Source organism: Triticum urartu, chromosome 2A (genome assembly GCF_056163025.1).
Source record: "Triticum urartu cultivar PI428250 chromosome 2A, HENAU_Tu73, whole genome shotgun sequence".
NCBI classification, from domain to species: Eukaryota; Viridiplantae; Streptophyta; class Magnoliopsida; order Poales; family Poaceae; genus Triticum; species Triticum urartu.
In genome coordinates this window covers 757004873-757026523 of record NC_141874.1, presented here as the reverse complement: position 1 = coordinate 757026523, position 21651 = coordinate 757004873, and the positions used below count along the sequence as shown (strand labels likewise).

The window sequence follows — 21651 nt, the reverse complement described above, 5'->3', positions numbered from 1 at the left end:
AAGCATACTAATAAAGCAATTATGTCTTCTCAAAATAACATGGCCAAAGAAAGTTATCCCTACAAAATCATATAGTCTGGCTATGCTCTATCTTCACCACACAAAGTATTTAAATCATGCACAACCCCGATGACAAGCCAAGCAATTGTTCCATACTCTAACTTTTTCAAAACTTTTTCGATCTTCACGCAATACGTGAGCGTGAGCCATGGTTATAGCACTTATATGGAATAGAATGGTGGTTGTGGAGAAGATAAAAAGAGGGGAAGATAGTCTCACATCAACTAGGCGTATCAACGGGCTATGGAGATGCCCATTAATAGATATCAATGTGAGTGACTAGGGATTGCCATGCAACGGATGCACTAGAGCTATAAGTATATGAAATCTAATCAAAAGAAACTAAGTGGGTGTGCATCCAACTCGCTTGCTCACAAAGACCTAGGGCAATTTGAGGAAGCCCATCATTGGAATATACAAGCCAAGTTCTATAACAAAGAATTCCCACTAGTATATGAAAGTGACATAACGAGAGACTCTCTATAATGAAGATCATGGTGCTACTTTGAAGCACAAGTGTGGTAAAAGGATAGTAGCATTGTCCCTTCTCTCCTTTTCTCTCATTTTTTTATTTGGGCCTTTTCTTTTTTATGGCCTCTTTTTTTATTTTTTTTATTTTTTTATTTTTCGTCCGGAGTCTCATCCCGACTTATGGGGGAATCATAGTCTCCATCATCCTTTCCTCACTTGGGACAATGCTCTAAAAAATGATGATAATCACACTTTTATTTTACTTACAACTCAACAATTACAACTCAATACTTAGAACAAATATGACTCTATATGAATGCCTCCGGCGGTGTACCGGGATATGCAATGAATCAAGAGTGACATGTATGAAAGAATTATGAACGGTGGCTTTGCCACAAATACGATGTCAACTACATGATCATGCTAGCAATATGACAATGATGGAGCATGTCATAATAAACAGAACGGTGGAAAGTTGCATGGCAATATATCTCGGAATGGCTATGGAAATGCCATGATAGGTAGATATGGTGGCTGTTTTGAGGAAGGTATATGGTGGGTGTATGATACCGGCGAAAGGTGCACGGTATTAGAGAGGCTAGCAAAGGTGGAAGGATGGGAAAAGTGCATATAATCCATGGACTCAACATTAGTCATAAAGAACTCATATACTTATTGCAAAAATCTAGAAGTTATCAAAGCAAAGTATTACGCGCATGCTCCTAGGGGGATATATTGGTAGGAAAAGACCATCGCTCGTCCCCGACCGCCACTCATAAGGAAGACAATCAATAAATAAGTCATGCTCCGACTTCATCACATAACGGTTCACCATACGTGCATGCTACGGGAATCACAAACTTTAACACAAGTGTTCTTTAAATTCACAACTACTAAACTAGCATGACTCTAATATTATCACCTCCATATCTCAAAACAATTATCATGCTTCAATCTTCTCTTAGTATTCAATACACTCAAAAGAAAATTTCATAAATCATGAATACGAAGCATATTAACATTAAGCAATTTACCATGCTATTAAGACTCTCAAAATAATTTAAGTGAAGCATGAGAGATCAATAGTTTCTTTAAAACAAACAACCACCGTGCTCTAAAAGATCTAAGTGAAGCACATAGAGCAAAATTATAACGCTCAAAAGATATAAGTGAAGCACATTGAGCAAAACTACCTAGCTCAAAAGATATAAGTGAAGCACATAGAGTATTCTATCAAATTCCAATTTATGTATGGCTCTCTCAAAAGGTGTGTACAGCAAGGAGATTGTGGCACACTAACAAATAAATACACAAATAATACAAGATGCTCCAAGCAAAACACATATCATGTTGGTGAATAAAAATATAGCTCCAAGTAAATTACCGATGGAAGTAGACGAAAGAGGGGATGCCTTCCGGGGCATCCCCAAGCTTTGACTTTTTGGTGTCCTTGGATTATCTTGGGGGTGCCATGGGCATCCCCAAGATTAGGCTCTTGACACTCCTTGTTCCATAATCCATCAAAAGAATTAACCCAAAACTTGAAAACTTCACAACACAAAACTCAACAGAAATCTCGTGAGCTCCGTTAGAGAAAGAAAACAAAAGACTACTTCAAAGTACTGTAATGAACTCATTATTTATTTATATTGGTATTAAACCTAATGTATTCCAACTTCTCTATGGATCATAACATATTTTACTAACCATAGATTCATCAAAATAAGCAAACAACACACGAAAAACAGAATCTGTCAAAAACAGAACAGTCTGTAGTAATCTGTAACTAACGCAAACTTATGGAACCCAAAAAATCTACCAAAATTAGACGACCTATAAAATTTGTTTATTGATCAGCTGCAATTGGAATCAGTATTTTATCACGTTCTGATGATTTTTAATAATTCGGGCATTGAACGCAAAGTTTCTGGAAATTACAGCAAGATCAAACAACTATCATCCAAGAAGATCCAATAGGTCTAGCTTGGCACAAACACTAATTAAAACACAAAACCACATCCAAACAGAAGGTAGATGGGTTATTTATTGACTAACAGCAAGGAAAAATAATGGGTTGTCTCCCAACAAGCGCTTTTCTTTAAAGCCTTTTAGCTAGGCATTGATAATTTTAATGATGCTCACATGAGAGACAAGAATTGAAGCACAAAGAGGGAATCATAAAACGCGTGAAAAACACATCTAAGTCTAACATAATTCCTATGCATAGGCATCTTATAAAAAAACAAATTATCATAGCAAGCAAAAACTAGCATATGCAAGGAAGCGGGAAGGAAAGGTAGCAATCTCAACATAATGAGAGGTAATTTACTAACATGAAAATTTCTATAACCGTATTTTCCTCTCTCATAATAATTACATGTAGGATCATAATAAAATTCAAAAATATAGCTATCACATAACATATTCTCAACATGATCCACATGCATGCGAAGTTGACACTCTTCCAAAGTAGTGGGACTATCATTAATTAAAGTCATGATTTCTCCAAGCCCACTTTCAATATTATTACAAACACTATTATCAATCTTATATTCATCATGGGGCTTAAATAAATTTCAAGATCATAAGAAGAATCTCCCCAATCATGATTATTGCAATAGGTAGTGGACATAGCAAAACTAGCATCCCCAAGCTTAGGGTTTTGCATATTATTAGCACAATTGACATCAAGAGAATTTATAATAAAATCATTGCAATCATGCTTTTTATTCAAAGATCTATCGTGAAGCACTTCATCACAATTTTCAGATTTACGGATTTCAGGCAAAAGCTTATAAAGATAATCTAGTGCATCATAATCACTAGGAATTGGTTTATCATAATTGGATCTCTTAAAAAGATTGGCAAGCGGGTGAGGATCCGTAGATATTTGTTTCTCTGTTAAGGAATAAATACCCAACTATTTCAACCAAGCGAGAAAACGAGCCAAGAAATACATAAAGGCGAACGGAAAAGAGAGGGCGAATAAAACGGCAAGGGTGAAGTGGGGAGAGGAAAACAAGAGGCAAATGGCAACTAATGTAATGCGAGAGATAGGGATTGTGATGGGTACTAGGTATGTTGACATTTTGTGTAGACTCCCCGGCAACGGCGCCAGAAATTCTTCTTGCTACCTCTTGAGCTTGCATTGGTTTTCCCCGAAGAGGAAAGGATGATGCAGCAGAGTAGCGTAAGTATTTCCCTCAGTTTTTGAGAACCAAGGTATCAATCCAGTAGGAGGCCACACGCAAGTCCCTCGTACCTACACAACACAAAGAGCTCCTCACAACCAACGCGATTAGGGGTTGTCAATCCCTTCACGATTACTTACGAGAGTGAGATCTGATAGATAATATTTTTGGTATTTTTGGTATAGAGATGCAAAGTAAAAGTAAAAGGCGAAGTAAAAAAGCAAAGCAAAATAAAAGTGATGGAGATTGATATGATGAGAATAGACCCGGGGGCCATAGGTTTCACTAGTGGCTTCTCTCGAGAGCATAAGTATTCTACGGTGGGTGAACAAATTACTATTGAGCAATTGACAAAATTGAGCATAGTTATGAGAATATCTAGGCATGATCATGTATATAGGCATCACGTCCGTGACAAGTAGATCAAAACGATTCTGCATCTACTACTATTACTCCACTCATCGACCGCTATCTAGCATGCATCTAGAGTATTAAGTAAAAAATAGAGTAACGCTTTAAGCAAGATGACATGATGTAGAGAGATAAATTCATGCAATATGAAATAAACCCCATCTTGTTATCCTCGATGGAAACGATACAATACGTGCCTTGCTGCCCCTTCTGTCACTAGGAAAGGACACCGCAAGATCGAACCCAAAGCTAAGCACTTCTCCCATGGCAAGAACTACCAATCTAGTTGGCCAAACCAAACGGATAATTCGAAGAGACTTGCAAAGATAACCAATCATACATAAAAGAATTCAGAGAAGATTCAAATATTATTCATAGATAGACTTGATCATAAACCCACAATTCATCGGTCTCAACAAACACACCGCAAAAAGAAGAAGATTACATCGAATAGATCTCCACAAGAGAGGGGGAGAACATTGTATTGAGAGCCAAAAGAGAGAAGAAGCCATCTAGCTACTAACTATGGACCCGAAGGTCTGAGGTAAACTACTCACACTTCATTGGAGAGGCTATGATGATGTAGAAGGTCTATACTCTACCCTCGAAAACTGTTGCGATCCCCTATACTTGTGGGTTATCAAGACCTTTTTCTAGCGCCGTTGCCGGGGAGCATAGCTATATTTGTTGAGTTACTTGGGATTATTATCAACTTATCACTATGAAGAATCTGAAGGACGCTAAGACTAAGATTTATCCCTCTAAGACGAGGGGAGGTAAGGAACTGCCATCCAGTTCTGCTTTAGATTCACCTTCTGTTATAAGTAAACTTGCACCACCATCACATGCTATTAATCATGATATGTCGCAAGTTATTGATGATGCTACTTCTACTCTGAATGATACTTATGATTATGCTAGTACCTTGCTTGATGATAATGATGTGCCACTTAGTGAATTTCTTGATGAACAAATTGCTAGAGTAATACAACGTGATGTTATTGAATCTGATGATGAGCTTGAAACTGAAACTCCTGAAACACCTGGTAGAACTAGCCTGCCTAGATATGAGTTACCTAAGGTACCAGAAGGCTATGTTATGAATGAGGAGACAACTAGAGATATTCTTGCTTGTAAGGATAGAGATGATCTAGAGAAATTATTATGCAAGTATAAAGAAAAATCTCTGAATGCTAGAATGCAATATGATCCTAAGTTTGCCACCTCACCTATCTTTATTGATGATAAGGATTATGAATTCTCTATTGACCCAGAGTTAATCACTTTGGTTGAATCTGATCCTTTCCATGGTTATGAAACTGAAATTGTTGTGGCACATCTCACTAAGTTGAATGACATAGCCACCCTTTTTACTCATGATGAGAAAACTCGCTATTACTTTATTCTCAAATTATACCCGTTCTCATTAAAGGGTGATGCTAAAGCTTGGTACAATACTCTTCCTCCTGGTTGTGTGCGTAGTCCCCAGGATATGATTTATTACTTCTCTGGAAAATAGTTTCCTGCTCATAAGAAACAAGCTGCCTTACAGGAAATATTTAACTTTGTGCAAACTAAAGAAGAGAGTCTCCCACAAGAAAAATTATGATTTGTCTGATCATCCTCTTAAGAAAAATGAAATACTTGATATTTTCTATAATGGACTAACCGATGCTTCTAGGGACTTCCTAGATAGTTGTGCTGGTTGTGTTTTCAGGGAACGAATTATCGGACAAGCTGAAGAATTATTGAATAACATGTTGAAAAATTATGATGATTGGACTCTTCCTGAACCACTGCCTAAACCCACTCCAAAGAAGATGGGTATATTATATCTTAGTCCTGAAGATATGCAAGAGGCAAAGAAATCTATGAAGGAAAAAGGTATTAAAGCTGAGGATGTTAAAAATTTACCTCCTATTGAAGAGTTGCTGGTCGGTGAGGAGTTGGATGAGATTCATCAAGTAATCGAGTTAGTTTTGTTAGGGCTTGATCCCTAGTATCCACTATGTTCTGAGATTGATGTTGCTATGACTTTGCTATGCTTAATGCTTGTCACTTTGGGCCCGGGTGCCATGAATTCAGATCTGAACCGTTTATGTTATCACCATTATATCCATGTTCTAAATCCGATCTTGCAAGTTATAGTCACCTACTACGTGTTATGATTCGGCAACCCCGGAGTGACAATAGTCAGGACAACTCCCGGTGATGACCATAGTTTGAGGAGTTCATGTAGTCACCTGTGTTAATGCTTTGTTCAGGTTCTCTATTAAAAGGAGGCCTTAATATCCCTTACTTTACAATATGGACCCCGCTGCTACGGGAGGGTAGGACAAAAGATCTCATGCAAGTTCTTTCCATAAGCATGTATGACTATTTACGGAATACATGTCTACATTATATTTATGAACTGGAGCTAGTGCCGTATCGCCCTAGGTTATGACCGTCACATGATGAATATCATCCAACGAATTACCGATCCAATGCCTGCGAATTTATCTAATATTGTTTCTACTAAGTTATCACTGCTATCGTTACTGTTGCACTTGCTACAAAATTACTGCTGTCACTGTTACCGTTACCATTGTTGTTGTCATTACTATCAAAACTATCATATTACCTTGCTACTAATCACGTTGCTGCAGATAATTAATCTCTAGATGTGGTTGAATTGACAACTCAACTGCTAATTGATAACCCACAAGTATAGGGGATCGCAACAGCTTTCGAGGGTAGAGTATTCAACCCAAATTTATTGATTCGACACAAGGGGAGCCAAAGAATATTCTCAAGTATTAGCAGCTGAGTTGTCAATTCAACCACACCTGGAAACTTAGTATCTGCAGCAAAGTGTTTAGTAGCACAATAATATGATAGTGGTGGTAACGGCAACAAAAGTAAAGACAGCAAAAGTAATGTTTTTGGTATTTTGTAGTGATTGTAACAATAGTAGTGGGAAAGTAAATAAGCGGAAACCAGTATATAGAAAACTCGTAGGCACCGGATCAGTGATGGATAATTATGCCGGATGCGGTTCATCATGTAACAGTCATAACATAGGGTGACACAGAACTAGCTCCAATTCATCAATGTAATGTAGGCATGTATTCCATATATAGTCATACGTGCTTATGGAAAAGAACTTGCATGACATCTTTTGTCCTACCCTCCCGTGGCAGCGGGGTCCTATTGAAAACTAAGGGATATTAAGGCCTCCTTTTAATAGAGAACCGGAACAAAGCATTAGCACATAGTGAATACATGAACTCCTCAAACTATGGTCATCACCGGGAGTGGTCCCGATTATTGTCACTCCGGGGTTGCCGGATCATAACACATAGTAGGTGACTATAGATTTGCAAGATAGGATCAAGAAGTCACATATATTCATGAAAACATAATAGGTTCAGATCTGAAATCATGGCACTCGGGCCCTAGTGACAAGCATTAAGCATAGCAAAGTCATAGCAACATCAATCTCAGAACATAGTGGATACTAGGGATCAAACCCTAACAAAACTAACTCGATTACATGATAAATCTCATCCAACCCATCACCGTCCAGCAAGCCTACGATGGAATTACTCACGCACGGCGGTGAGCATCATGAAATTGGTGATGGAGGATGGTTGATGATGATGACGGTGACGAATCCCCCTCTCCGGAGCCCCGAATGGACTCTAGATCAGCCCTCCCGAGAGGTTTTAGGGCTTGGCGGCGGCTCCGTATCGTAAAACGCGATGATTTCTTCTCTCTGATATTTTTCTCTCCGAAAGCAGATATATAGAGTTGGAGTTGGCGTCGGAGGGCATCCAGGGGGCCCACGAGGTAGGGGGCGCGCCCTAGAGGGGGGCGCGCCCCCCACCCTCGTAGACAGGGTGTGGGCCCCCTGGTCTTCATCTTTGGAGAGGATTTTTTATTATTTTTTCTAAGATGTTCCGTGGAGTTTCAGGTCATTCCGAGAATATTTGTTTTCTGCACATAAAACAACACCATGGCAATTCTGCTGAAAACAGCGTCAGTCCGGGTTAGTTCCATTCAAATCATACAAGTTAGAGTCTAAAACAAGGGCAAAAGTGTTTGGAAAAGTAGATACGACGGAGACGTATCACTAATACCTTCAAATATTCTTTGGTTGCCCTTGTGTCGAATCTTATATATTTGGGCTGAATACTCTACCCTCGAAAACTGTTGCGATCCCCTATACTTGTGGGTTATCAACAATCCCGCTCGACATAGCACTGTTGACTGAAACGTTTTGACCTGACATGTGGGCCCGCGGGTCCCACCTGTCAGGGGGTTCTCTCGAAAAATAATGGCAACCACAGGAGTGCTACCTTTAATGAGAGGAATCTGTTCTCGGAAAAAGAATGGTACTACTGGAGTGCTACTTTTGCCGATAGTGTCTGTTGAGTTGGTATGGATCACGACTTGGATTTGTCACTCCGTATGACGAAGAGGTATCTCGGGGCCCACTCGGTGATACAGCATCGCAATGCGCTTCCAAGCAATGTGACTGAGGAGTTAGGCACGGGATCTTGTATTATGGAACGAGTAAAGAAACTTGCCGGTAACGAAATTGAACTATATGGAGATACTGACGGACAAAGGGAACTGCGTACGAGATTAGCTGAATCCTTGGCATCAAGGTTCGACCGATAAAGATCTTCATAGGATATGTCGGAAACAATATGGACATCCGGGTCCCGCTATTGGTTATTAACCGTAGAGGTGTCTCGGTCATGTCTACATAGTTCTCGAACCCGCAGGGTCTACACACTTAACGTTTGGTGACGATCTAAGTATAGTTGAGTTATTGTGTTGGTTACCAAAGGTTGTTCTCGGAGTCCCGGATGAGATCCCGGACATGACGAGAAACTCCGGAATGGTCCGGAGGTGAAGATTGATACATAGGACGAAGGGAATCGCATTCTGGAAGTGTTCTGGAAGGTATCGATCGGGTTATCGCCGGAAGACCGAAAAGGGTTTCGGGGGGCCCCGACAAGTGTTGGGGGGCTCATGAGGCAAGGGAAGGGGGCACACTAGCCCACAAGGGGCTGGCCGCCCTGCCCCCCCCCCCCACGTCAGCCCACTTGGCCAAGGGGTGGAGGAGGCCACCTAGGGCTGGCCACCCACATGGCTTGGAGGCCACCTAGGGATCAAGTTGCAGGTGGCTTTACAAAAGCATTGCCCACAAAAGGTTTTAAAGAATTCAAGCGATTAAGGGAGGGTGTTAAACACACTGTGCATGTCACGGTTCAGTATGAGGCGTGGAGACCAAGCATGTTACGTTGGGATTTCCTTGTCTCGTAGAGATAGATAGGTTGTTAGCTATCGTGTGTAACCGAATATATCTCTTCCTCCTTTCCTTGTATCTCACGTATGTAATCTCAACAGCCTTGTACGCAAACCTCAGGGATCAGCTCCTGGCTATTTTAACATGCACCCGTTGCCCTCGGTAGGGTACGACGCTCCCATCCAATCTTCCACATCGAGCAGCATCAAACCATGCCATTAGTCTTTCTTCTGGAAAGATCCTTTAGATCTCACATTCAGATTTTCATGAAATGTTCAAGAAAACCGGCGTGAAAAACATATAGTTTGCTAAACTGATGATAGAAACGGTCTTGGATATAAAATAGGAGGGCAAGGCTTCTTCCTCTCATTCAGCTTATGCTGTAAAAGACAATAGATAACTGAATGACATATACCATGTAAGTCTCTACAACATAAAAGGAACAAAGGAGATAATATGAAAATAAACAGTATAACTAACTAATGCAACTTCAATGAAAAGAATATTAGAAACAGAATACAAGTTATTTGTAGAAATCAAAACAGAATAGTTAAAATGACATAATTTAAGAATTTGTAGTCGACAGACACACAAAGCTTGGTCTACTTGAACAAACGAACAACCACCTACTGGGAAAACAGAAGTAGATAGGTATAACTGGGCAAAGGGTAGCATACCATACTTCATAGCATTTTTTTGTCATAACGTTCTGCAGCATAGCGGAGCACCAAGTTGATCACAAGTTAAACAAGAGTGATCAGTGGTTCAGGAGCAAGTTGACATGCCTGCATACTGTGTACAACTGATGCCATGTCACCGGTGAAAATTGAGTGCAGAGGTTTTAAGCAAGACAAAAAGAAAACTAAGCATTTCACCGCAGCTCAAGTTCCTAGGAAACCACACCCATTTGATTCTAGTTGTAACAGAATGAAAGCAAATATTATTCTAGAGAGAGAAACATGCATATATTAACAAAACATTCAGACACTATGCATAATGTGGCTGCTTAACGGTCAGACCAGAAATACTTCCAAGCATGACTTGCAAGTTATAGCAGTAATGTAAGTACAAATACACCATCTAGACTTGGCCTATAAAACAGAGCCGATACACACAGTCAAACATCTTACATAGCAGATCGATACAGCAATAGGTTCACATCTTACATAGCTGATCAAATACATGAGCACCATCCAACATATCCCCCTCACAGAATAACCTTTCTGGTGAAAGCACTGCTAACAATAGGTGACCAAGCAATGGTAATCTTCACCTTAGAGCCGTTGAGGTCACATTTATGCTTACTTATGCCGCAGTATTGAGGCCTGAGCATGACATGAGCTTGCACAGAACCACCGGGAGAGTAGGCTTCTATGACAACTTTCAGGGTTTCTTCCAATTCTTCAGAATCTACACTCACTGTCCGTAATTCAACAGAAACAACATCCCTTGACAGATCAAGGTAACCATCTTCTTCGCCTATTGGCATCTTCCCGCCAGCACAATAACGAGAATCAAGCAATACAACTTGGGTGGGAGTGGCAGGGCCTCTACCATCTTTCTGAGGTGGTGAGGAGCAAGCAACTCTGCCTCCATAACAGAAAGGGCTTTGACTGCCTTTAACAATGCCGACACGCAAGAAAGTGGCTTGGACTGCCCCACTATACAGTTTCTGCAGGCTTAACTCGGTTGTGCAAAGACAGTTGTCAAAGGTGACATTATATAAACCATTATGGGTCTGATAACCACCGTAATGGCTTCTGCTATTGATCAACACGCTGTCTTCAGACTTTGCTGCGCCGCCCTTAAGTTTTAGTTGGACTTCAAACTCAAGAGGGCGGTCGGCTGAGATTGCACGAGATGGGCCAGTCAAGCACAAAAAGGGGTCCTGCAGGCGCCATCATCACACACACTGAATGAATTGCAGCAAACCGATGGATCAACAAACTAGGACACATGCATGCAACAAAGAGGAGATAAAAGGAAAGTTAACAGAATACGGCAGGCGCTTACTTCTTGGGTGATCTCTTGGAAGTTGTCCCTTTGCCGGTGGAAGAGAACGTTGCGCTTGCGATCTACATTGTCTCGTGCGGCGACTACGCCGTACACTTTGAGTGGCCATTGCAGGAGTGGCCATTCCAGGTCCAAACTGATGTTGGCAATCTTGAAGGAGAAGATCTGCAAGGTGATCCCACGAGTAGTATAATCGGATGGGACCTGTCTGGGTGTGTAGTGTGTAAAGTGCATGGGGCTCACTAGGGCTGCACGCACAATTTTGTTCTTAAGAAAAAATAATTAACATGCGATCGATCCTAATAAACCATGAATTAGTACTTGCTACAAGGATTGAATCAGCTGCATTGATAGGAATCATACAAAGCAAAAAATGTCTTACTTGTGTATCCAAAGTGTCTAACTTTAGATTCGACGCCTTGACGGTAGGAATCAAAAACCTCCTGCTCCTCCTCCATCTCCTTCCTTGCCCTCTCCTTGGGATCCTTCTCCTCCTCCGGCGCCACATAGTCCTCCTCATACGGGTACTTGTGCCAGAAAGGTTTCAGTTGCGATTTGAGCTTGGACATGCTGCCCTGCAGATCAGCCAACTCTTTTCGGATGCCGTCGATCACGGGCTTCGCCTTGTCCTTATCTTCTTCAGTCTCTTTGCTGCTGCTGAGCGGGGCTGATGGTATGATCCTGTATCTCATTAAAGACGCCATCTCGTCCATCTGCACACAGAGCCGCTCGATCTCCTTCTCGGAGATGACGGGGCTTGTTCTGACTAGGTCCATCTCCTCCGGTGTCGTCTTGTTCTTGATCTGCTGCTTTGATTTGCCTCCGTTCATCTTGTCCTTGTGAACCTCCTCCTCCGCAACCTCGCCATACTTGAATTGGGTCATCTCTGTATCCACATGCCCGCCTCTGGCAGCCATGGGCTCAATCGAAGTCTTGTCCTCCTCCACCTCGTGCTCACCGCGTACCTCATCCGAATCCATCCGCTCGACGCCGATCTTGCCGTCCCTGGTAGCCATGGCCTCAATCTGATCCTCAGCGACAACTGAACTCGTACCCGGACCGCCCAGCTTGCGGATTTTGAACGGCGGAGGGCTCACCAGACAAGGCCCCCCCTCCACCACGTCTTCCCCGCCGCCATCCGCCATCGCAATTCTTGTGGTGGTGGTGAGATTGTTATACCCGCCGCCGCCGCCGCTGCTCTCCGCTTATGGACGAGAACAGGCCAGGGTTGGTTGTTGCTACTTGTAGTCGGACAGCCCAGCTACGTTGTTGTGTCGTCCGACTGCATCTCGAAACCAGGGTATTTTCATCTTTTTCGCTATTTTTAGAAAATTTTAAAAAATATTAAAAAAATTAAAATGCCTACGTGTATTTCAAAAATTCTTCGTGCAACTTAACAAAAGTCCATGTGTTTTAATAAAAAAATCATGACTTTTTAATAAATATACAATTCAAAATAAATGTACACACATTTAAACAAAATCATGATATTTTCTATAAAATATTCGTGCAATGTAAAATGTGTTCGCGCAATTTTGTAAATATTTCCATTACATAAACAAAAAGTACTCGTAACCATTAAAAATATCACACTTTTAAAAAAAATGTTTGAGCATTTAAAAACGTTTAAGAAAATTTCATGAAAGTTAGAAAGAATTTTATAAAATTATTCATGACATACTAAAAAAATTCTGACATTTATGAAAAAAAGATCTTATCAAGTAAAAATTATGCCACATAAATCGTGAAAAAGTAAATAGTTTTACTCTTTATAGGAATATAAATAACTAAAGATCCTCCTCATATCTTAATTTTCCCTTCAAAATTTCTAATGTTTCTGTTTTTTCACCTGGTACCATGTCACCGGTCCAGCTTTGAATAGGACGAGCGAACTAAATTCTTCTAAAGCCACCAACAATAGTGTACACAGAACAAGCACAGCCCTACGATTTAATCCATCTAATCTCTACTTCTCTTCTTTACTACTATTAAAAGAGTGAACAAAAATCCCCTTAAAGCCATACCACAAAGTGTACACAAAGAAACCAGCACCCTTCGATCTAATCCACTTAACTACATCTAAGAGTCACTATTGCTTTGATGGTCTTCCATCTAATTCAATGGCCAAGATTTAATGTTCTGCCACCAGGATCGCGTCTGCCACTCCGGATCAGTTCCACAACCGCCGGCTGAAAAAAAGGCAGAAAATCCCCACGCCGCACGAGCACGTCGTTGTCACAATCGCCATCGGCCAAACCTTCCTCCCCCGCCCAATCCTAGGTACGGTCGCCAAGCCGCCCATAGCCGTCGCACCTCCCTTCACCGCCAGCCCTAACTCCGGTGGCCGCGCCGCCCGGCCCTAGCTCCGGTTGTCGTGCCGCCCATGACGCCGAGAGCGGAGACGAGGGCAATTTCTACTGGTATGTCGCGGCCGAGCCGGAGCTCCAGGCCATCAAAGTTTTGTACGCCGTGAGTAGGCCAAGCCGCCAGTCCCGTCCGGCCTCGACCGTGAAGGAAATATGCCCTAGAGGCAATAATAAAGTTATTATTTATTTCCTTATATCATGATAAAAGTTTATTATTCATGCTAGAATTGTATTAACCGGAAACATAATACATGTGTGAATACATGGACAAACAGAGTGTCACTAGTATGCCTCTACTTGACTAGCTCGTTAATCAAAGATGGTTATGTTTCCTAACCATGGACAAAGAGTTGTTATTTGATTAACGGGATCACATCATTAGTTGAATGATCTGATTGACATGACCCATTCCATTAGCTTAGCACCCGATCGTTTAGTATGTTGCTATTGCTTTCTTCATGACTTATACATGTTTCTATGACTATGAGATTATGCAACTCCCGTTTGCCAGAGGAACACTTTGTGTGCTACCAAACGTCACAACGTAACTGGGTGATTATAAAGGAGCTCTACAGGTGTCTCCAAAGGTACATGTTGGGTTGGCGTATTTCGAGATTAGGATTTGTCACTCCGATTGTCGGAGAGGTATCTCTGGGCCCTCTCGGTAATGCACATCACTTAAGCCTTGCAAGCATTGCAACTAATGAGTTAGTTGCGGGATGATGTATTACAGAACGAGTAAAGAGACTTTCCGGTAATGAGATTGAACTAGGTATAGGATACAGACGATCGAATCTCGGACAAGTAACATACCGATGACAAAGGGAACAACGTATGTTGTTATGCGGTCTGACCGATAAAAGATCTTCGTAGAATATGTAGGAACCAATATGGGCATCCAGGTCCCGCTATTGGTTATTGACCGGAGACGTGTCTCGGTCATGTCTACATTGTTCTCGAACCCGTAGGGTCCGCACGCTTAAGGTTTCCATGACAGTTATATTATGAGTTTATGCGTTTTGATGTACCGAAGGTTGTTCGGAGTCCCGGATGTGATCACGGACATGACGAGGAGTCTCGAAATAGTCGAGACATAAAGATTGATATATTGGAAGCCTATGTTTGGATATCGGAAGTGTTCCGGGTGAAATCGGGATTTTACCGGAGTACCGGGAGGTTACCGGAACCCCCCGGGAGGTATATGGGCCTTAGTGGGCCTTAGTGGAAGAGAGGAGAGGTAGCCAGAAGTGGGCCGTGCGCTCCTCCCCCCCTTGGTCCGAATAGGACAAGGAGAGGGGGCCGCCCCCCCCCCCTTCCTTCTCCCTCTTCTCTTCCCCCCTTACCGAATCCTATTCCAAATAGGAAAGGGGGGAGTCCTACTCCCGGAGGGAGTAGGACTCCTCCTGGCGCGCCTCTCCGGGCCGACCGCACTCCCCCCCTTGAGCCTTTATATACGGAGGCAGGAGCACCCCCTAGAGACACAAGTTGATCCACGTGATCATATTCTTAGCCGTGTGCGGTGCCCCTTTCCACCATAGTCCTCGGTAATATTGTGGCGGTGCTTAGGCAAAGCCCTGCCACAGTAGTACGTCAAGATCGTCACCACGCCGTCGTGCTGACGGAACTCTTCCCCGACACTTTGCTGGATCAGAGTCTGGGGATCGTCATCGAGCTGAACGTGTGCTAGAACTCGGAGGTGCCATAGTTTCCGTGCTTGATCGGTCGGGCCGTGAAGACGTACGACTACATCAACCAAGTTAACGCTTCCGTTGTCGATCTACAAGGGTACGTAGATCACACTCCCCCTCTCGTTGCTATGCATCACCATGATCTTGCGTGTGTGTAGGAAATTTTTTGAAATTACTACGAAACCCTTCAGTGGCATCCGAGCCTAGGTTTTATGTGTTGATGTTATATGCACGAGTATAACACAAGTGAGTTGTGGGCGATATAAGTCATACTACTTACCAGCATGTCATACTTTGGTTCGGCGGTATTGTTGGACGAAGCGGCCCGGACCAAAATTACGCGTACGCTTACGAGAGACCGGTTCTCCCGACGTGCTTTGCACAGAGGTGGCTTGCGGGTGACAGTTTCTCCAACTTTAGTTGAACCGAGTATGGCTACGCCCGGTCCTTGCGAAGATTAAAACAACACCAACTTGACAAACTATCGTTGTGGTTTTGATGCGTAGGTAAGATTGGTTCTTGCTTAAGCCCGTAGCAGCCACGTAAAACTTGCAACAACAAAGTAGAGGATGTCTAACTTGTTTTTGCAGGGCATATTGTGATGTGATATGGTCAAGACATGATGCTAAATTTTATTGTATGAGATGATCATGTTTTGCAACCGAGTTATCGGCAACTGGTAGGAGCCATATGGTTGTCGCTTTAGTGTATGCAATGCAATCGCGCTGTAATGCTTTACTTTATCACTCAGCGGTAGCGATAGTCGTGGAAGCATAAGATTGGCGAGACAACAACGATGCTACGATGGAGATCAAGGTGTCGCGCCGGTGACGATGGTGATCATGACGGTGCTTCGGAGATGGAGATCACAGGCACAAGATGATGATGGCCATATCATATCACTTATATTGATTGCATGTGATGTTTATCCTTTATGCATCTTATCTTGCTTTGATTGACGGTAGCATTATAAGATGCTCTCTCACTAAATTATCAAGAAGTGTTCTCCCTGAGTATGCACCGTTGCGAAAGTTCTTCGTGCTGAGACACCACGTGATGATCGGGTGTGATAGGCTCTGCGTTCAAATACAACGGGTGCAAAACAGTTGCACACGCGGAATACTCAGGTTATACTTGACAAGCCAAGCATATACAGATATGGCCTCGGAACACGGAGACCGAAAGGTCGAGCGTGAATCATATAGTAGATATGATCAACATAGTGATGTTCACCAATGAAACTACTCCATCTCACGTGATGATCGGACATGGTTTAGTTGATTTGGATCACGTGATCACTTAGAGGATTAGAGGGATGTCTATCTAAGTGGGAGTTCTTAAGTAATATGATTAATTGAACCTAAATTTATCATGAACTTAGTACCTGATAGTATCTTGCTTATGTATGTTTGATTGTAGATAGATGGCCCGTGCTGTTGTTCCGTTGAATTATAATGCGTTCCTTGAGAAAGCAAAGTTGAAAAATGATGGTAGCAATTACACGGACTGGGTCCGTAACTTGAGGATTATCCTCATTGCTGCACAGAAGAATTACGTCCTGGAAGCACCGCTGGGTGCCAGGCCTGCTGCTGGAGCAACACCCGATGTTATGAACGTCTGGCAGGGCAAAACTGATGACTACTCAATAGTTCAATGTGCCATGCTTTACGGCTTAGAACCGGGACTTCAACGACGTTTTGAACGTCATGGGGCATATGAGATGTTCCAGGAGTTGAAGTTAATATTCCAAGCAAATGCCCGGATTGAGAGATATGAAGTCTCCAATAAGTTCTATAGCTGCAAGATGGAGGAGAACAGTTCTGTCAGTGAGCATATACTCAAGATGTCTGGGTATTGTAATCACTTGATTCAACTGGGAGTTAATCTTCCGGATGATAGCGTCATTGACAGAATTCTCCAATCACTTCCACCAAGCTACAAGAGCTTCGTGATGAACTATAATATGCAAGGGATGAATAAGACTATTCCCGAGCTCTTCGCAATGCTGAAAGCTGCGGAGGTAGAGATCAAGAAGGAGCATCAAGTGTTGATGGTCAACAAGACCACTAGTTTCAAGAAAAAGGGCAAAGGGAAGAAGAAGGGGAACTTCAAAAAGAACGGCAAGCAAGTTGCTACTCAAGAGAAGAAACCCAAACCTGGACCTAAGCCTGAAACTGAGTGCTTCTACTGCAAGCAGACTGGTCACTGGAAGCGGAACTGCCCCAAGTATTTGGCGGATAAGAAGGATGGCAAGGTGAACAGAGGTATATGTGATGTACATGTTATTGATGTGTACCTTACTAATACTCGCAATAGCATTGGGTGTTTGATACTGGTTCTGTTGCTAATATTTGCAACTCGAAACAGGGACTACGGATTAAGCGAAGATTGGCTAAGGACGAGGTGACGATGCGTGTGGGAAACGGTTCCAAACTCGATGTGATCGCAGTCGGCACGCTACCTCTACATCTACCTTCGGGATTATTATTAGACCTAAATAATTCTTATTTGGTGCCAGCGTTAAGCATGAACATTATATCTGGATCTTGTTTGATGCGAGACGGTTATTCATTTAAATCTGAGAATAATGGTTGTTCTATTTAGATGAGTAATATCTTTTATGGTCATGCATCCTTAAGGAGTGGTCTATTATTGTTAAATCTCGATAGTAGTGACACACATATTCATAGTGTTGAAGCCAAAAGATGCAGAGTTGATAATGATGGTACAACTTATTTGTGGCACTGCCGTTTAGGTCATATCGGTGTAAAGCGCATGAAGAAACTCCATACTGATGGACTTTTGGAACCACTTGATTATGAATCACTTGGTACTTGCGAACCGTGCCTCATGGGCAAGATGACTAAAACGCCGTTCTCCGGTACTATGGAGAGAGCAACAGATTTGTTGGAAATCATACATACAGATGTATGTGGTCCGATGAATATTGAGGCTCATGGCGGATATCGTTATTTTCTCACCTTCACAGATGACTTAAGCAGATATGGGTATATCTACTTAATGAAACATAAGTCTGAAACGTTTGAAAAGTTCAAAGAATTTCAGAGTGAAGTTAAAAATCATCGTAACAAGAAAATAAAGTTTCTACGATCTGATCGTGGAGGAGAATATTTGAGTTACGAGTTTGGTGTACATTTAAAAAATTGTGGAATAGTTTCGCAACTCAACCCACCCGGAACACCACAGCGTAATGGTGTGTCCGAACGTCGTAATCGTACTTTACTGGATATGGTACGATCTATGATGTCTCTTACTGATTTACAGCTATCGTTTTGGGGATACGCTCTAGAGACGGCCGCATTCACGTTAAATAGGGCACCATCAAAATCCGTTGAGACGACGCCTTATGAACTGTGGTTTGGCAAGAAACCAAAGTTGTCGTTTCTGAAAGTTTGGGGCTGCGATGCTTATGTGAAAAAGCTTCAACCTGATAAGCTCGAACCCAAATCGGAGAAATGTGTCTTCATAGGATATCCAAAGGAGACTATTGGATACACCTTCTATCACAGATCCGAAGGCAAGACTTTTGTTGCTAAGTTCGGAAACTTTCTGGAGAAGGAATTTCTCTCGAAAGAAGTGAGTGGGAGGAAAGTAGAACTTGACGAGGTAACTGTACCTGCTCCCTTATTGGAGAGTAGTGCATCACAGAAACATGTTTCTGCGACACCTACACCAATAAGTGAGGAAGCTAATGATAATGATCATGAAACTTCAAAACAAGATACTACTGAACCTCGTAGATCAACCAGAGTGAGATCCGCACCAGAGTGGTACGGTAATCCTGTTCCGGAAGTCGTGCTACTAGATCATGATGAACCTACGAACTATGAAGAAGCGATGGTGAGCCCAGATTCCGCAAAATGCCTTGAAGCCATGAAATCTGAGATGGGATCCATGTATGAGAACAAAGTATGGACTTTGGTTGACTTGCCCAATGATCGGCAAGCGATTGAGAATAAATGGATCTTCAAGAAGAAGACTGACGCTGACGGTAATATTACCGTCTACAAAGCTCGACTTGTCGCAAAAGGGTTTCGGCAAGTTCAAGGGATTGACTACGATGAGACCTTCTCACCCGTAGCAATGCTTAAGTCTGTCCGAATCATGTTAGCAATTGCCGCATTTTATGATTATGAAATTTGGCAGATGGATGTCAAAACTGCATTCCTGAATGGATTTCTGGAAGAAGAGTTGTATATGATGCAACCAGAAGGTTTTGTCGATCCAAAGGGAGCTAACAAAGTGTGCAAGCTCCAGCGATCCATTTATGGACTGGTGCAAGCCTCTCGGAGTTGGAATAAACGCTTTGATAGTGTGATCAAAGCATTTGGTTTTATACAGACTTTCGGAGAAGCCTGTGAAGGAAATATGCCCTAGAGGCAATAATAAAGTTATTATTTATTTCCTTATATCATGATAAATATTTATTATTCATGCTAGAATTGTATTAAACGGAAACATAATACATGTGTGAATACATAGACAAACAGAGTGTCACTAGTATGCCTCTACTTGACTAGCTCGTTAATCAAAGATGGTTATGTTTCCTAACCATAGACAAAAGAGTTATTATTTGATTAACGGGATCACATCATTAGTTGAATGATCTGATTGACATGACCCATTCCATTAGCTTAGCACCCGATCGTTTAGTATGTTGCTATTGCTTTCTTCATGACTTATACATGTTCGACTATGAGATTATGCAACTCCCGTTTACCGGAGGAACACTTTGTGTGCTACCAAACGTCACAACGTAAATGGGTGATTATAAAGGTGCTCTACAGGTGTCTCCAAAGGTAGATGTTGGGTTGGCGTATTTCGAGATTAGGATTTGTCACTCCGATTGTCGGAGAGGTATCTCTGGGCCCTCTTGGTAATGCACATCACATAAGCCTTGCAAGCATTACAACTAATGAGTTAGTTGCGAGATGATGTATTACGGAACGAGTAAAGAGACTTGCCGGTAACGAGATTGAACTAGGTATTGGATACCGACGATCGAATCTCGGGCAAGTAACATACCGATGACAAAGGGAACAACGTATGTTGTTATGTGGTCTGACCGATAAAGATCTTCGTAGAATATGTAGGAGCCAATATGGGCATCCAGGTCCCGCTATTGGTTATTGACCGGAGATTTGTCTCAGTCATGTCTGCATTGTTCTCGAACCGTAGGGTCCGCACGCTTAACGTTATGATGACAGTTATTATGAGTTTATGCATTTTGATGTACCGAAGTTAGTTCGGAGTCCCGGATGTGATCACAGACATGACGAGGAGTCTCGAAATGGTCGAGACATAAAGATTGATATATTGGATGACTATATTTGGACACCGGAAGCGTTCCAGGGAAGTTTCGGATGAAACCGAAGCACCGGGGGGTTACCGGAACCCCCCGGGGGGTTAATGGGCCTCATGGGCCTAAAGTGGAGAAGAGGAAGGGGCTGCCAGGGCAGGCCGCGCCCCCCTCTCCCCCTAGTCCGAATTGGACAAGGAGGGAGGGGCGGCGCCCCCCCTTTTCCTTCTCTCCTTCCACCTCTCCTACTTGGACAAGGAAAGGGAGGGGAGTCCTACTCCCGATAGGAGTAGGACTCCTCCTGCGCGCCTCCTCTAGGGCCGGCCGCACCTCCCCTTGGATCCTTTATATACGGAGGCAGGGGGCACCCTAGGACACAGAAGTTGATCTTCGTGATCGTTCCTTAGCCGTGTGCGGTGCCCCCCTCCACCATATTCCACCCCAGTCATATCGTTGCAGTGCTTAGGCGAAGCCCTGCGTCAGTAGAACATCATCATCGTCACCACGCCGTTGTGCTGACGGAACTCATCCCCGAAGCTTTACTGGATCGGAGCCCGGGGAGCGTCATCGAGCTGTACGTGTGCTAAGAACTCGGAGGTGCCGGAGTAACGGTGCTTGGATCGGTCGGATCGGGAAGACGTACGACTACTTCCTCTACATTGCGTCAACGCTTCCGCTCCAGTCTACGAGGGTACGTAGACAACACTCTCCCCTCTCGTTGCTATGCATCACCATGATCTTGCGTGTGCGTAGGAAATTTTTTGAAATTACTACGTTCCCCAACAGTGGCATCCGAGCCTAGGTTTTATATGTTGATGTTATATGCACGAGT

General features: G+C 42.7%; 1 protein-coding gene across 1 annotated transcript; it reads right to left on the bottom strand.

The window, feature by feature from the left end:
• Positions 1-10478: 10478 nt before the first annotated feature.
• Positions 10479-12637, bottom strand: LOC125534557 (uncharacterized). The gene is made up of 3 exons (XM_048697751.2): positions 11828-12637; positions 11446-11693; positions 10479-11320 (listed from the first exon to the last, which is right to left on the bottom strand). Exons 1-3 carry the CDS (start codon positions 12588-12590, stop codon positions 10640-10642), a joined length of 1692 nt encoding a protein of 563 aa, XP_048553708.2. The 5' UTR covers positions 12591-12637; the 3' UTR covers positions 10479-10639.
• Positions 12638-21651: the final 9014 nt, after the last annotated feature.

Bases quoted from the DNA above. Each gene is read 5' to 3' on its own strand.
- LOC125534557 (XM_048697751.2), bottom strand. From the start codon at position 12,590: ATGGCGGATGGCGGCGGGGAAGACGTGGTGGAGGGGGGGCCTTGTCTG. The intron at 11,694-11,827 runs GTAAGACATTTT...TTGTGCGTGCAG, and splicing joins TAGACACTTTGGATACACAA to CCCTAGTGAGCCCCATGCAC. The intron at 11,321-11,445 runs GTAAGCGCCTGC...TGGCGCCTGCAG, and splicing joins TCCAAGAGATCACCCAAGAA to GACCCCTTTTTGTGCTTGAC.